The sequence below is a fragment of the Trichomycterus rosablanca genome, chromosome 1 (assembly GCF_030014385.1).
Source record: "Trichomycterus rosablanca isolate fTriRos1 chromosome 1, fTriRos1.hap1, whole genome shotgun sequence".
NCBI classification, from domain to species: Eukaryota; Metazoa; Chordata; class Actinopteri; order Siluriformes; family Trichomycteridae; genus Trichomycterus; species Trichomycterus rosablanca.
The window spans coordinates 68,084-84,933 of NC_085988.1; the positions used below are offsets into that span (position 1 = coordinate 68,084).

Sequence of the window (16,850 nt, forward strand, 5' to 3'; positions counted from 1 at the left end):
GTATTAAGTAAATAAATGACCCAGTTAAAACTATTAATTAAATAGGCTTACGGTGCATAAGAAATAATAAGTAAGCATTGTAGTACAATGTTGGTAGAAATAAATACAGTATAAATGCAATATGTAATATAATAGAAAAATTACATAAGTGTCTTGTCATTAAATGTTCAGATGTGTAATGAAATAAACAGAGTGACAGATAATGTTCTATGAGTCTGTCCTGATAGTCTTGGTATTAACTCAGTGAGCGATGATGTCCCGGCACGGTGGGGATGAGTTATACAGTGAGATCGCTGTTGGTACAAACGATTTCCTGTATCGTTGCTTCTTACAGCGGAGCTGAAAGAGTCTGTTGCTGAAGGTGCTCCGCTGTCTGACTAGGAGGTCATGGAGGGGATGTGATGGATTGTCCAGTATGGAAATGAGTTTGTTTACAGACCTCCTTTCGACCACCAACTCGAAGCCATCCAGTGAGCAGCCCAAGACTGAGCCAGCCTTCTTGATCAGTTTATTAAGTTTTTTTGCATCTCCTGCTCTGATGCTGCCTCCCCAGCACACTGCTAGGAAGAACAGAACCCCCGCAACAACAGACTGGTAGAAAATGGTCAGCATCTTGTTGCACACATTAAAGGACCTGAGCTTTCTCAGAAAGTAGAGTCTGCTCATCCCCTTTCTGTACACAGCCTCTGTGTTGACCTTCCAGTCCAGTCTGTTGTCAAGCCAGACACCCAAGTACTTGTACGTTTCCACCTGTTCAACATGCTGACCCATGATGGTAACAGGGGTGGTCACAGTCTTCTTCCTCCTGAAGTCCACGGTCATCTCATTAGTTTTGGAGACATTCAGGAGCAGATGGTTCTTCACGCACCACTTGCCAAAGCCGTCCACAAGGTCCCTGTATTCACCTTCCTGTCCATCCCTGATACATCCGACCACCACACAATCATCAGATACGAGTTCTGTTGTGTTTGGAAGCCCTAAAACAAACCCTAAATGACCGGAATAACTTGTGAAACTTCATATCAAATAAACACACTAGAATTACAGCCTCGTAAATGTTAATGTTACTAGTGTGTCTGACCACACTGAATTGTGTTAGCATACATGCTAAGTCTAAATTCTGTCATTGTAGCTGAATAAAAACCATTATTAGTTATCTGTCATCATATCTGATGTATATGTTAATGTTCTTAAAATGACTGACCACACTGAATTGTGTTAGCATACATGCTAAGTCTAAATTCTGTCATTGTAGCTGAATAAAAACCATTATTAGTTATCTGCCATCATATCTGAGGTAAATGTTACATTTACATTTTCAGCATTTAGCAGACGCTTTTATCCAAAGCGACTTACACAATGAGCGGAACACGATGAGCAATTGAGGGTTAAGGGCCTTGCTCAGGGACCCAACAGTGGCAACTTGGTGGTGGCGGGGCTTGAACCGGCAACCTTCTGTTTGCTAGTCCAGTACCTTAACCACTGAGCTATCACTAGCTATCAAATGTTAATGTTCTCAATATGACTGACCACACTGAATTGTATTAGCATACATGCTGGCTGCACGCTTTCTGTCTGCTCTCCGCTTGCTTTTAGTTTTTAGCTATTTTAGTTATTTTTTATCTTTTATTTCTAAAATATAGAGCTCAATCAGTAGACACCGACAATAGATCGGCTGGAAAGGCACAGAAATACATTAAACTAGACATTTAGTTAACTGAGTTTTCCACTAGCCGTCAGACTGAACTCGGGCACAGTTATCAGGACTACCATGGCTCCTATCACTACAGCGGGTTCTTCGTGCTGCTCCAACTGCTACAGACTCCTACGGAAAATCGCTGTGCTGGAGACAAAAATGCTCACAATCCTACCTGGAACGGACAGAAGAAATGGTTCCAGATCACTCGAGGGTGAGTCAAAATCTAACACAGAACAACCAGCTAAGCTAAGGCTAGACAGCTTAACAGACTTCCCGAAGCTTGACAGAATTCAATCAAAACGGGAACAGAAACGAACCATGTGAGAGAATAAGTCGGTGGCAAAAACTTGGAGCAAAACCAAAAGCACAAAAGCAGCAGGTGGCTGTCTTAATTTCTTCCACGCCAGACTGTTTATCATGGGCTCGGAAAGCTAAAACTATTCCAAAAGCTAGCACAATTGCACCCCTTGGGAAAATAGCAGGGTCGCAACAAAAACCGATCCCTTTGCTGAATCGTTTTGAACCACTCAGAAATCTGATCGAGGTTACCCCCAGTGGTAATGGTAACGAAACAAAACCAGAGAAGCTGACTATAAAAGGGGTCTCAAAGCGGGCTAGCAAAAACACGAGGCTGATTAAGCAGAGGCCCTCGCCTGACGCAGAGAACGCTCCGAAAACTCTGATCGTCGGTGACTCTGCCATCAAGAATATAGGCAGCAGATCAATGCTAACATGCTGTCTCCCGAACGTGACTGTCTCGGAATTAAATGAGGAACTTCCCAACATCCTCTCCCAGCATGGAGCGATCGACCGAATTATTCTGCACGTGAGCAGAAGTGACATTCGCAGAGAGTCAGAAATCTTAAAGAACAACTTCACTGAACTGTTTAATACACTTGAGAAGCTGACTGCTCAGAAGTTCATCAGTGGGCCTCTCCCAGCCCGAGGATCTAATATGTTTTCATGGCTACTCAACCTCAACACGTGGCTAAGCAGAACCTGCAGTTTGAAAGGTTTGGGTTATATTGACAATTTTAATCTATTCTGGGGACGCAGAGAATTTTTTTACTCAGATGGCACCCACCTAAGCAAGACTGGAGTGAAGGCACTAAAGGACAACCTCCATTTTGCTCTTCGCCACCCATCTGCTTCTTGGACTGACTCGACACAATACGTGCATCCTCAACCTCCCTCACCTGCCTTCAACCATGAAGGACCATCAAACATACAATCCCCATCACTGGAGAACACAGCTCAGGCTGAGTTCCTGACTCTTGACGAAAGCTATTACGACCTTCATCATCAGGCAGTGACACAGCAGTCAGCAGCAGCGACATCACAGTCATCCTCCAACTTCTCTCTCTCAACAACATCGCCTCCACATATGGATTTCACAGAGAAAATGGAGAAACTGGTGTGTGCTGGGACTAAATTCTCACACTCCATCTCAGCCAGTCCACAGGTTTGACCCAAAAAGCGCAGGGCACCCCTTCCCCCCCTGTCCACAGCCCCCTCCCCGTTCTCTGAGGCCACTTCAGCACCGTCAGCAGCAGCCTTGTACTTTATCTACTCTGGCTGTACAGAGTTCAGAATGTTCAGCGAGTGCTACTGATAGCGGCTTCAGAATACAAAACAATGATAACACGTTGTGATGTGTTCAGGGTCCTCGCTATAGCAGATATGATACTGACAACAGTTTGGAGAGTAAGCTTGGACCCAGTATGCCTGAAATGTTTTCTATTCCTGTGTTGATTAGAAATAGAAAGAATAGAACGCATTCAGCATATCAAGTCAACCAGTCTAACCTCTTACCTGTACCACCACAACCTCGGGCTGCCCCAGGGGCTCCTGTGGTTTCTTTAAAGCTAGCTCTGCTTAATATTAGATCTCTAGCCAACAAATCATTTTTAGTGAATGACATAATTCTATCATACAGTTTAGATTTTCTGTTTCTAACTGAAACATGGTTAGCAGAAGGCAGCAGTGCTGCTGTTCTTAACGAAACAGCACCAGCAAACTTCAGTTCTATGAATGTGTGTGGAAGTGGTAGCAAAGGTGGAGGAGTAGCTGCCTTATTTAAAGATGTATTCCAGTGCAAAGAGACTGTACTTGGCAATTTTATGTCTTTTGAATACCTCTGTTTTATTTTGAAGGGTACTCCCAAAATTTTATTTTTAACCATTTATAAACCTCCAAGATACTCTGCACATTTTATAGATGAATTTGCTGAACTACTGTCAGTTATCTCCACTGAGTACAGCTTCTTCATCATAACTGGGGATTTTAACATCCACTTAGATAATAACAAGGACAATAACACCAAAGAACTTTTTGGACTTTTTGACATGTTTGGTCAATTGCAACATGTGAAAGGGCCTACACATACTCGAGGGCACACTCTGGATCTAGTTATTTCTAAAGGTCTTAACATTTCTTCTGTTATGGTCAAGGACTTGGCCCTCTCTGATCATTTTTGTGTCTTCTTTGAAATGCTGATCACTCCAGATGCTCAAACTAGCTCAGTTTCTGTTAAGAAAAGGTGCATAAATGAAAGTACTAGTTCTCGGTTTATGGAGGCCATAGCTATATCACCAACTTTAATTGCAGAGTCAGTTGATGAACTCCTGGATAACTTTAACGTGAAAATATTGACTGTCATGGATGTGGTTGCCCCGGTAAAAGTCATGAAAACGTTGAGCAAACAGAAAGCACCATGGCATAACGCAATGATGGTAATAGCTCTGAAAAGAGAATGCAGGAGAGCTGAACCTAAGTGGAGGAAAACTAAACTTCAAATCCACTATGATCTCTATAAGCAAAGCCTTTGTAGTTTTAACTCCGAGTTATGCAGGGCTAGACAGCTGCACTTCTCTAAGATCATTAACAGGAACATCAACAACACCCGCACTCTATTCAACGTGGTCGACAAGCTTACAAATCCTCCAAAACGGATCACACCAGAACTTCTGTCCACAGAGAAATGTAATGAGTTTGCTCATTTCTTCTGTGAAAAAATCAAAACTATTAGACTGACCATCAACGCCACTCAGTCAAACGATGAAACCATGCTGCCCCTACAGACACCTAAAAATAACATGACTATTATGTCACAATTTAATACAATAGACCAAAAAACTCTGGAGAAAACAGTTCAGCATCTTAAATCATCGACATGCTGCCATCTGAATTTTTTACAACTATTTTTAACTCTGTAAAAACTGATTTGCAACAAATAGTTAATGGCTCACTAGAATCAGGCATTTTCCCAAAGTCACTGAAAACAGCTGCCATTAAGCCACTCCTAAAAAAGAGATCTCTGGATGCGTCTGTGTTAAACAACTACAGGCCGGTCTCAAATCTTCCTTTCATAGCCAAGATCATTGAGAAAGTTGTTTACAATCAAGTCAGCAGTTTTTTGAATTCCAGTGGTTATTTTGACAAATTTCAGTCAGGCTTTCGAGCTCACCACAGCACTGAAACGGCTCTCGTAAAAGTGTTAAATGATCTACGGCTGAATACTGACTCGGGTAAAATATCGGTTCTGGTTTTACTGGATCTTAGTGCTGCCTTTGACACTGTAGACCATAGAATACTGCTGGACAGGTTGGAAAACTGGGTTGGACTTTCCGGAACAGTCCTTAATTGGTTCAGGTCTTACTTAGAAGACCGGAGTTACTTCGTCACTATTGGCAGCTGTGAATCTGACAGGGTGGCTATGACATGTGGAATCCCCCAGGGATCAGTTCTCGGACCTCTTCTGTTCAATCTTTATATGCTGCCATTAGGCCAAATGCTACAGGCTAACAACATTGATTACCATGGTTACGCAGATGACACACAGATATATCTGGCTCTCTCACCAGATGATTACAGCCCAATAGATTCACTGTGTCAGTGTCTGGAGGACATCAATAACTGGATGAGCCAGAATTTTTTACAGTTACAGTGCCTAGCAAAAGTATTCGGCCCCCTTGAACTTTTCAACTTTTTTCCACATTTCAGGCTTCAAACATAACGATATGAAATTTAAATTTTTTGTGAAGAATCAACAAGAAGTGGGACACAATCGTGAAGTGGAACGAAATTTATTGGATATTTTAAACTTTTTTTAGAAATAAAAAACTGAAAAGTGGGGCGTGCAATATTATTCGGCCCCCTTGCGTTAACACTTTGTAGCGCCACCTTTTGCTGCGATTACAGCTGCAAGTCGCTTGGGGTATGTCTCTATCAGTTTTGCACATCGAGAGACTGAAATTTTTGCCCATTCTTCCTTGCAAAACAGCTCGAGCTCAGTGAGGTTGGATGGAGAGCGTTTGTGAACAGCAGTTTTCAGCTCTTTCCACAGATTCTCGATGGGATTCAGGTCTGGACTTTGACTTGGCCATTCTAACACCTGGATACGTTTATTTGTGAACCATTCCATTGTAGATTTTGCTTTAAGTTTTGGATCATTGTCTTGTTGGAACATAAATCTCCGTCCCAGTCTCAGGTCTTTTGCAGACTCCAACAGGTTTTCTTCCAGAATGGTCCTGTATTTGGCTCCATCCATCTTCCCATCATTTTTAACCATCTTCCCTGTCCCTGCTGAAGAAAAGCAGGCCCAAACCATGATGCTGCCACCACCATGTTTGACAGTGGGGATGGTGTGTTCAGGGTGATGAGCTGTGTTGCTTTTACGCCAAACATAACGTTTTGCATTGTGGCCAAAAAGTTCGATTTTGGTTTCATCTGACCAGAGCACCTTCTTCCACATGTTTGGTGTGTCTCCCAGGTGGCTTGTGGCAAACTTTAAACGAGACTTTTTATGGATATCTTTGAGAAATGGCTTTCTTCTTGCCACTCTTCCATAAAGGCCAGATTTGTGCAGTGTACGACTGATTGTTGTCCTATGGACAGATTCTCCCACCTCAGCTGTAGATCTCTGCAGTTCATTCAGAGTGATCATGGGCCTCTTGGCTGCATCTCTGATCAGTCTTCTACTTGTTTGAGCTGAAAGTTTAGAGGGACGGCCGGGTCTTGGTAGATTTGCAGTGGTCTGATACTCCTTCCATTTCAATATGATCGCTTGCACAGTGCTCCTTGAGATGTTTAAAGCTTGGGAAATCTTTTTGTATCCAAATCCGGCTTTAAACTTCTCCACAACAGTATCTCGGACCTGCCTGGTGTGTTCCTTGGTCTTCATGATGCTCTCTGCGCTTTAAACAGAACTCTGAGACTATCACAGAGCAGGTGCATTTATACGGAGACTTGATTACACACAGGTGGATTCTATTTATCACCATCAGTCATTTAGGTCAACATTGGATCATTCAGAGATCCTCACTGAACTTCTGGAGTGAGTTTGCTGCACTGAAAGTAAAGGGGCCGAATAATATTGCACGCCCCACTTTTCAGTTTTTTTATTTCTAAAAAAAGTTTAAAATATCCAATAAATTTCGTTCCACTTCACGATTGTGTCACACTTGTTGTTGATTCTTCACAAAAAATTACAATTTCATATCTTTATGTTTGAAGCCTGAAATGTGGCAAAAGGTTGAAAAGTTCAAGGGGGCCGAATACTTTTGCTAGGCACTGTAAATAAGGACAAAACAGAGATTGTCGTGTTTGGCAGCAAAGAAAAGAGGTCTAGTGTCAGTGAACACCTCAGTTCCCGGGCCTTAAATCCAAATACTAAGTCCGAAATCTTGGCGTTCTAATAGACTCAGATCTCACATTCACCAGCCATATAAAAACCATCACCAAAACAGCCTTCTACATCTTAGAAATATAGCCAAAATCAAGGGTCTAGTGTACCAACAAGACCTAGAGAAGCTGATCCATGCTTTTATCTCCAGTAGGGTGGACTATTGTAATGGTCTCTTAAATGGACTTCCCAAAAAGACCATTAAACAGTTACAGCTCATTCAGAACGCTGCTGCTAGAGTTTTAACCAAGACGAAGAGAACTGAGCACATCACTCCAGTTCTAAAATCTCTACACTGGCTTCCGGTTAGTTACAGAATAGAATTTAAAGTGCTGCTACTGGTCTATAAATCACTGAATGGGTTCGGCCCAGAATACATCTCAGAAATGTTTAGAGAATATAAACCCAGTAGATCTCTTAGATCCATGGACTCGGGTCAGCTAGTTGAGCCCAGAGTCCAAACTAAACATGGTGAAGCAGCATTTAGCTGTTGGGCTGCATATAACTGGAACAGACTGGCAGGAGATATTAGATGTTCCTCAAATGTAGAAATCTTTAAATCCAGGTTAAAAACATTTCTTTTTTCTTGTGCCTATGATTGAGCTCGAAATTTTTGCTATTACCCTCATTTTACCATATTTCTTTTAGTTTTTCATGCTCTTCTAAATTGTAGTGTATATTTTACTATATTTTCTTTTAGTTTTCATGTTCTTAATTGCTTATCTCTCTTGTTTTAATTTCACATTTCCCAAATTGTAGGGTATATTTTACAATATATATATTTTTTTTTTCACTTTCTTAATTTTTTATCTCTCTTGTTTGAATTTCATATTATCTTAATTGTAACTAAATGTTTGCAATATGTCTTTCTGAGGTTCTAGATCTCAGGAATGTTTTAATGCTTTTAATTAATTTTTTTCCTTATGTAAAGCACTTTCAATTGCCACTGTGTATGAAAGGTGCTATACAAATAAACTTGCCTTGCCTAAATTCTGTTATTGTAGCTAAATAAAAAACATTATTAGTTATCTGTCATCATATCTGAGGTAAATGTTAATGTTCTCAATATGACTGACCACACTGAATTGTGTTAGCATACATGCTAAGTCTAAATTCTAGCTCAATAAAAACCATTATTAGTTATCTGACATCATATCTGAGGTAAATGTTAATGTTTGTAATATGGCTGACCACACTGAATTGTGTTAGCATACATGTTAAGTCTAAATTCTGTCATTGAACCAAAATAAGTAAGAACAATCACACATGCTGCATGTATGTATTTATTTTGAGAGCCAGTGTTCAGATTAATGCACCTCCACTTTTCTCTCACATCATGTCTTGTGTTGTGCTCCACTTATCTGGTGCACCTAAGTTTGTAAGGAAGCTTCAGATTCACTGTACTGAACCGCACTAACAGGGAAATCACACCAGGGTCTGACACATATATTTAGACCATCATTAAGGCTTCTTTTTCACACAGTAAACTTTTACGTGGCATTTGTGAAGTAACTCCATATTGTAGAGCCTGATAAAGGTTTGCCAAAGTAATCCCTTGCCCATGTGGTTATAACAGCTATTGTTGAGTGGCGGTTCTTGATGCAGTGCCGTCTGAGGGATGGAAGATCATGGGCGTTCAGCTAAAGCTTGTACCCTTGGCCTTTACGCAGTAAAATTCTTACTGATTCCTTGAACTGTTCAATGATATTATGAGGAAGAAATATGCAAATCCTTTCCAATCTTTATTTGAGTTTCATTGTTTTTAAACATTTCAATAATATGAATGAACGATAGGGTTGGAGCAAGTTTCCAATGTAAGACTTCACAGATCCATTTAAGGACTTAAAAATGAGTAAAAGAACTTGTAACTTACAGGAAACCATTGGAGAGATGCAGAGACTGGGGTGATGTGGTCTCTCTTTTTTGAGCCTGTAAGGAGGTGAACCCACGACCTTGATCAGGCTTAATAAAGCTGAATGAATGAATGAACGAGTTAGTATCAGTACTTACACTGCAGTCCAGTAGGGGCGCTAATAAACCTGAACGTTGTAGATCAACCACCTCAATTCAAACAGAAGAAGAAAAAGCGGCAGCAGCTGGTGTGTTTGTACTGAAGTGAATCATCTGTAAGTAAAATATTGATTTATTTATTTATTACACTTTAATTATTAACTACATTCTAATTAATAACAAAACTAGAGTTCATAATAAAATATCACTGTGAGGATTTGAGGAGCTTTAATTTCCTTTTCACACAAACTACTAGCTTCTCTGCTAACTGTTAGCATCTCACATGATTCAGTACTGATGAATCGATTCAATCAAACAATGTAAACAGTGGTAACTTAGAAGAGTGTGGCTAGAACCAGTGAGCAATTACTAGACCAGTATCTCCACCACTGAGCTACCAGTTCAGTTCTTTGTTCTCTGTTATAATTGCTATAAATGTGATTGATTGTAAGTAGTTTTAAATAAATCGATCAATGATTTAAAACACATTTATTATTTTACATTTAGTTATTCAGACAAATTGTACAAAGCTCAAACCCAGTAAAAAGAAGAATGTGTGATGTGTTCATTCTCTTCAATCTTTATTTTACTGAAGATGTAAGAAGTTCTATTAGAGATCTTTTCTGCCAGATGCTGCCCACAATAGTTGTAACGTTCTCACCGTGTTTAGAGCCTCACAGAATAAACAATAGCCAATTAAAAGAGTCTAAAAGAATTAGGCAGAATATTCCTTAAAGGAGAAATAAGTACATCTATCTATCTTTGTATTAGATCTTTAATAATGCAGTCAGCAGAAGAGGGACACGTCACCCCGGAGGATCTACAACATGAAGGATTCCAGATAAAAATAATAAAAATAGAAGAAGATGAAGATGAGGACGATGATTTCTTCTGTAAGTAAATATGGAGTAATGAGCCATTTCTCCACCAGACAGTGTGGTACAGTACAGTGTGGTACAGTACAGTGAGGTACAGTACAGTGTGGTACAGTACAGTGTGGTACAGTACAGTGAGGTACAGTACAGTGAGGTACAGTGCAGTGTGGTACAGTACAGCACAGTGTGGTGCAGTGTGGTACAGTACAGTACAGTGTAGTACAGTGTGGTACAGTACAGTGAGGTACAGTACAGTATGGTACAGTACAGTATGGTACAGTACAGTATGGTACAGTACAGTATGGTACAGTACAGTATGGTACAGTACAGTGTGGTACAGTACAGTGTGGTTAGTACTGGTGTCACTAATCAGTAGAAATAATAATAGAATGGGGATAGTGGGATTAGAACCTGTACTGTACTGTACTGTCCTGTGGAGAAGTGCTGCTCCACTCCAGTCTGGATTTAAATTTAAATCTATTTAGGATTAAACCCACAATTTTACATTTCCTCCAGTTGTTGAGTTTCTTCTTCACATATTGATGTAATTTTAGATGAAGGATCTGTAATCCCTGTGGAACAAGTAATCTCAGAGGAACACCTCACCCCAGTGGACCAACAGTGTGGAGGTTTCCAGATGAAGCCTGTGAAGAAGGAAGAACCTGAAGATACAGATGAACACTTTTTGTGGTCAGGTAAACAATATGGGAACACACTGCTGCACTTGGGGGGGGGTTAAAGTGGTTATAAAGCTACTTTAGATCCAGTGTTGTGAGTGCAGTCGTTCTGATCTGGTTCTGTTTTTGTCTTAATGTTGGTTGACCATCAATCTCGATGATGTCAGCTGTGCATAACAATATCTCTGTGAGTTTGCATGTAGTTCAGTAGGCCAATACTGGATGCGCACACCCTGGGGCAAAGGTGGCAGTTGGTAAGGCTGGTGGTGCAGCCTTGCACTTTTCTTTTGCTAGGACAGTATGCTTTTTACAACCTTCTTTAAAAACCTTGACAGCTTTTTTGACTATGACTCGCCAGGTTTGTTAATCTATGAGATGCCACTGTTTAGACTTTGGATGCATCCAAGTGGTCTTATATTTGTTGGGCAGCCTGAGAAAGGTGTTCGTAATGGAAAGGTCGTCTTTAGAGCATAGGGTAAGTAGTAGTAACCCATTGTTGGCCCCAATGATTACTGCCGACTCGTGCATTGAAGTCACCTAGAAGGATGAGTTTTTCCGCTGGCAGGAATCAACTTCACAAGGTGATCAAGGTCTGCACAGAACCTTTCCTTTTCCTCATCACTACTGGTCAGGGCTGGAGCATAAGCTCCAGTGAGGGGGAGACGGAGCTTCATCAGACGTTAGCTCAAGCCAGTAGGTAGATCTGTGAGTCTTTTCAACAGGGCTGTTCAGATGGCAAGGCCCACGCCATGAATCCTGTCCTCATTTGCAGGTTTGCCTTTCCAAAAGAAGGTATATCTGCCATCTTGTTCACAGATCGAGCCATCCTCTGTGAGGCGAATCTCGCTTAGGGCAGCAATGTCAATTCTGTGCTGGGCTAGTTCCCTTGCCAGGAACGTGGTTCTTCTCTGGGGTCTTTCTGTGGCATCACTGTGCATAAGTGTACATTTACATTTTCAGCATTTAGCAGACGCTTTTATCCAAAGCGACTTACACAATGAGCTGAACATGATGAGCAATTGAGGGTTAAGGACCTTGCTCAGGGACCCAACAGTGGCAACTTGGTGGTGGTGAGGCTTGAACCGGCAACCTTCTGTTTACTAGTCTAGTACCTTAACCAAGTCAAGTCAACTTTATTTATATAGCGCTGGGAGTAACAGAGAAAGTGTTTAGGTTTAGCACCAGGTTAGACAACTTGTCTCTTGCAGCTTTAGAGCCAACAAGTAAAACCTCAGTTTATCTGAATTAAGTAAGAATATTACACGACATCCAGTTTTTTATGTCGTTTACACAATCTTCTATCTTACTGATTGTGTCAGTATCATTTGGTTTGGCTGATATATACAGCTGTATGTCATCTGCATAGCAGTGAAATTTTATACCATGTTTATGAATAATTTCACCTAGTGGAAGCATATAGAGTGTAAATAATAGTGTAAACCACTGAGCTATCACTGGCCCTACAAGTGTACATATGTTCCAGGCACCTACGAAGAGTTTTTTCCTTTTATTGTTTAACTGACCGCTAGGAGGGTTTACTGACAGCCGCGGTATGCTGGCCAGTTAGTGGTGAAAGGGCAGGCAATGTTTGGAACACCTTTTCTAGTTCCTTCCCTGTATAGGATGAGCAGTGTGATTCCTAAAATAGGGATAAATTTCAGCTCTCGAAAGATTTTCAGTTGGATTAAGTTCAGGACTCTGTGCTGGCCGCTTTTAAACACTCTTATTTAATCATTTGGGATGTGTGCTTTTGGTCATTACCTGCTGTAGGCCCCGGGGTCAAATACGTCACCAGCACCCACTTTGCTTTTTGTTCTAGACCTACTTCTTTATCTCAGCTGGGAAGTGTGGGGTGACTTATGCAGGAGTCACTTTTTGTTGGGTTCTCTCATTGATTTTTCTATTTCCACCACAACCTGGAAGGTTCCTTAAGTAGCAAACATAACATTTTGAACTGTTGAAGCATATTTATTTTCTAGGTGAAAAATGTGTTTCCTTTTTAACATTTACTAACAATGTTTATTTATAGAAATATATTTGATTCTTTCTGCTTCAGAACTGAACAAGGATTCCTCCTGCTCCTCATGTCCACGTTCCTCTACAACCCAAAATCACCTCCACAATCACATCAAGATCTACAGCGATGATGAATATGAGACTCTGGTCAAATCTGAGACTGAACATGAGAATCTGACGTCCACCAGAAGCTCCAGTAATCAGCAAACGTCCTCTGGTACTGTCAGCATTAACACCTCTCTCAGTCCCACACAGAAAGAAGGAAACGTCTGCTCAGATTGTGGAAAGAGCTTTAGGTTCCACAGTGAACTCAAAATACACCAGCGCATTCACACTGGCGAGAAACCATATGAGTGCTCACAGTGTGGGAAGAGTTTTAATCAACAGAGGCATCTTAAACGACACCAACGCATTCACACTGGAGAGAAACCGTATCAGTGCTCACAGTGTGAAAAGAGTTTTAATCAGCAGAGTAATCTCAAAGAACACCAGCGCATTCACACTGGAGAGAAACCATATGAGTGCTTACAGTGTGGGAAGAGTTTTAATCAACAGAGGCATCTTAAACGACACCAGCTCATTCACACTGGAGAGAAACCGTATCAGTGCTCACAGTGTGGGAAGTGTTTTAATAGACAGAATCATCTCAAACAACACCAGCGCATTCACACTGGAGAAAAACCGTATCAGTGCTCACAGTGTGGGAAGTGTTTTAATCAACAGAGTAATCTTAAAGAACACCAGCGCATTCACACTGGAGAGAAACCGTATCAGTGCTCACAATGTGGGAAGAGTTTTAATACTCAAAGTGGTCTCAAAACACACCAGCGCATTCACACTGGAGAGAAACCGTATAATTGCTCACAGTGTGGAAAAAGTTTTGCTCATTTAACAACAGTTAAGAAACACAAGTGTGACACATTCAATTGTACCGAATAAACGAAGGGTTTGATTTTTAATACCACATTCCCAAAGTAATCACCAAGTGTTCCTGTTAATGTAGCAGCAGCTGTAATGTTTAGCATGTGCACCTGTTTCTTTTTATTGTAATAAATGAACCCACAGTATCTGCAGTCGGGTGGAACAGTGGCTTAAAAACATACCAGTATGTGGACTGACTGATACAAAATCCTTCTTGTGAGTGAGTGAAAGTTTTCCTTTAAAATTCTACATGTAAAAGTTACTTTTCTTTTTACTTTAAATGATCTTTAATATCCCGAGTAGCAGCGGTGCTAGCACACAGACTTCGGCTAAGCATACGTTTCTGGCTGGTGAAGGCGTCAGGCTCTTTCAGATTGCTGAAATCAAACTGGAGTAAAACTCTACTGTAGGACACCTGAAAGGACTTCTAACTGTAGTGACCAACTTGAAACTGCAACTTACAAAGAACTTAGACTTGGGAAGACGAAGACTAAACTGAGTTGTTCTAGAGGTTTAAATTTAATTAGGTGGATCTCAGAAGTTTAAAGCTTCTTTTCTTTTAGACCTCAACTTCTTCCACACGTTTCTTTTCCTTTCTTCCCTGATTTGTTTTAACTTGGTAAGGCATTTTTGTTGCTCTGAAAGAGGGCAGGCCTTTGGCATCTTCAGCTAAAGAAACTCACTTTCCAAATGGTACTTCTATAACTTTGTACAAATGCCCTGTAAACATGATTTTTTTGAACAGTTACATTTTAATGTTTAGGTCATTCCCAGGCTTGTATCAAAAATGTACAAAGGGCAGGGCAAGGTTTGTCCCTCAGAAGTAGTGTCCTTTTAGCTTTTGCTTAATGATGAACAACGATTTCTCCTGCTCCTCTCGTCCACGTTCCTGTATGACCCAAAATCACCTCCATAATCACATCAAGAGCTGCAACAATGTCATATGAGACTCTGGTGAAATTTGAAACTGAGGAGTGAAGGAGAATTGTTCCAGTTTTTAAGAATAAGGGTGATGTGCAGATGGAATAAAGTTAATCAGCCACAGCATGAAGATCTGGGAAAGAGAAGAAGAACTAGGTTGAGAAGAGAGGTGAGGATTTGTGAGCAGCATTATGGTTTCATGCTAGCAAAGTGTGTTGATGGAGAAGTAGTATATTATAATTCCACAGCTCCTCTCTGCACCCTTTCCTGTTTGTAATGGTCATGGACACTCTGACTAATGAGGTTAGACAGAAGTCATCGTGGACTATTATAATTGTGTATTAAATGAATTGTAGCAAGAGTAGAAGAGCAAATTCAGGAGAGCGTGGAGATGAAGATGCTGTGATTCTTACTGGGAGTTACGAGGATGGACCAGATTAAGAACGGGTTTATTAGAGGGATGGTGCAGGTAGGATGTTTTTTGTTTGACTGTATCATGGAACAGTGGTCTCTTTTTAAAGGTTTATAAAAGAGTCCCAAACTGTTTTCTTCTGCAGACAGAACATTTCATCAGGGAACCACCAAAAAACTGGTCTGCCATAAGTTAGAAGCTGCTGAAACATGGCTGACATGTTCTGTTTATATGAACACAAAGATGTCAGCAGCTGTATTTAATCATAATAAGTAATGAGTAATTAGGAGACAATGCCATAGACTTAAATAACATTATACTGTAGAAGATTGTACAGCATCACATTAAACATCCAAGTTTCTGCCTGTCAGGGGATTTTCCTGCCACATTAGGTGCAATTTTTGGAGCTACTTTCAAGTGTCCCAGTTCAAATGTAAACTTGGTAAACAGTTTTACTATGAACTTCACAGTTATTAGAAATCTGCCAGCATATCTGAGGTAAATGTTAATGTTCTCAATATAACTGACCACACTGAATTGTATTAGCATACATGCTAAGTCTAAATTGTGTCATTGTAGCTCAATAAAAACCATTATTAAATATCTGACATATCTGAGGTAAATGTTAATGTTTGTAGTATGACTGACCACAAAGAATTGTGTTAGCATACATGCTAAGTCTACATTTTGTCATTGAACCAAAATAAGTAAGAACAATCACACATGCTGCATGTATGTATTGATTTTGAGAGCCAGTGTTGAGATTAATGCACCTCTACTTTTATCTCACATCATGTCTTGTGTTATCTGGTGCACAATGATATTATGCAATGTAGAGGGAGAAATATTGTAGCGTCACCGCTAGGAGGCTGCCACGGGCTTTACCCAGAAGCCCTTGCGGCCATGCTGTCCGTACTTACCGTGTAGCCCGGTGTTGGGGCTGGGGTGGCTACGGTGAGGGCTGGATAGGCAGCCTTTATGTTTGTCTGTTGTATGAATGTCTGTGTGCATGAATGAGTGTCTGTCCTAATCCACTGAGTGAACTGCCAAGGGCAGCTCACTCGCAGCCCCGACGCTCGCCTTCCTACTCGCCGGCGCCACATTGGTGTCAGAAGTGGGATTGTGGCATTTGGGTGGCTCTGGTGGTACAGTGGGCCAATATGTCCGGTCTGTTTGAGTGCGCTAGCCCAGGTGGCTGTAGGGGCAGGGTGCCCGGTCCAGCAGTGGGTGGAAGAGCGGCTCGGCAGTGTAATGGGGTGCGGTCTGGCCGAGGAGCCACCCAGTGGACGCTGGCGAGTTGGTCACCGGGTCGGTTGACCATTAGGGAGGGGGCAATGTAGCGTCACCGCTAGGAGGCCGCCACGGGCTTTACCCAGAAGCCCTTGCGGCCATGCTGTCCGTACTTACCGTGGCCGTGTAGCCCGGTGTTGGGGCTGGGGTGGCTACGGTGAGGGCTGGATAGGCAGCCTTTATGTTTGTCTGTTGTATGAATGTCTGTCCTAATCCACTGAGTGAACTGCCAAGGGCAGCTCACTCGCAGCCCCGACGCTCTCCTTCCTACTCGCCAGCGCCACAATATGCAAATCCCTTCCACTCTTCATTTGAGGTTCATTGTTTTTAAACATTTCAATAATAT

General features: G+C 41.3%; 1 protein-coding gene across 1 annotated transcript; it reads left to right on the top strand.

Annotated features, from left to right (window-relative positions):
- The first annotated feature begins 10,171 nt into the window (after window positions 1-10,171).
- Window positions 10,172-14,060, top strand: LOC134332104 (zinc finger protein 239-like). Its single transcript, XM_063013601.1, has 3 exons — window positions 10,172-10,285; window positions 10,822-10,962; window positions 13,001-14,060. The coding sequence occupies exons 1-3, from the start codon at window positions 10,174-10,176 to the stop codon at window positions 13,897-13,899; spliced, it is 1,152 nt and encodes a 383-aa protein (XP_062869671.1). The 5' UTR covers window positions 10,172-10,173; the 3' UTR covers window positions 13,900-14,060.
- The last annotated feature ends 2,790 nt before the right edge of the window (window positions 14,061-16,850 follow it).

Excerpts from the sequence above, each read along its gene's own strand:
- LOC134332104 (XM_063013601.1), top strand. The coding sequence starts at position 10,174 with ATGCAGTCAGCAGAAGAGGGACACGTCACCCCGGAGGATCTACAACAT. Across the intron at positions 10,286-10,821 it reads TGAGGACGATGATTTCTTCT|ATGAAGGATCTGTAATCCCT; the intron begins GTAAGTAAATAT and ends ATGTAATTTTAG. Across the intron at positions 10,963-13,000 it reads TGAACACTTTTTGTGGTCAG|AACTGAACAAGGATTCCTCC; the intron begins GTAAACAATATG and ends TTTCTGCTTCAG.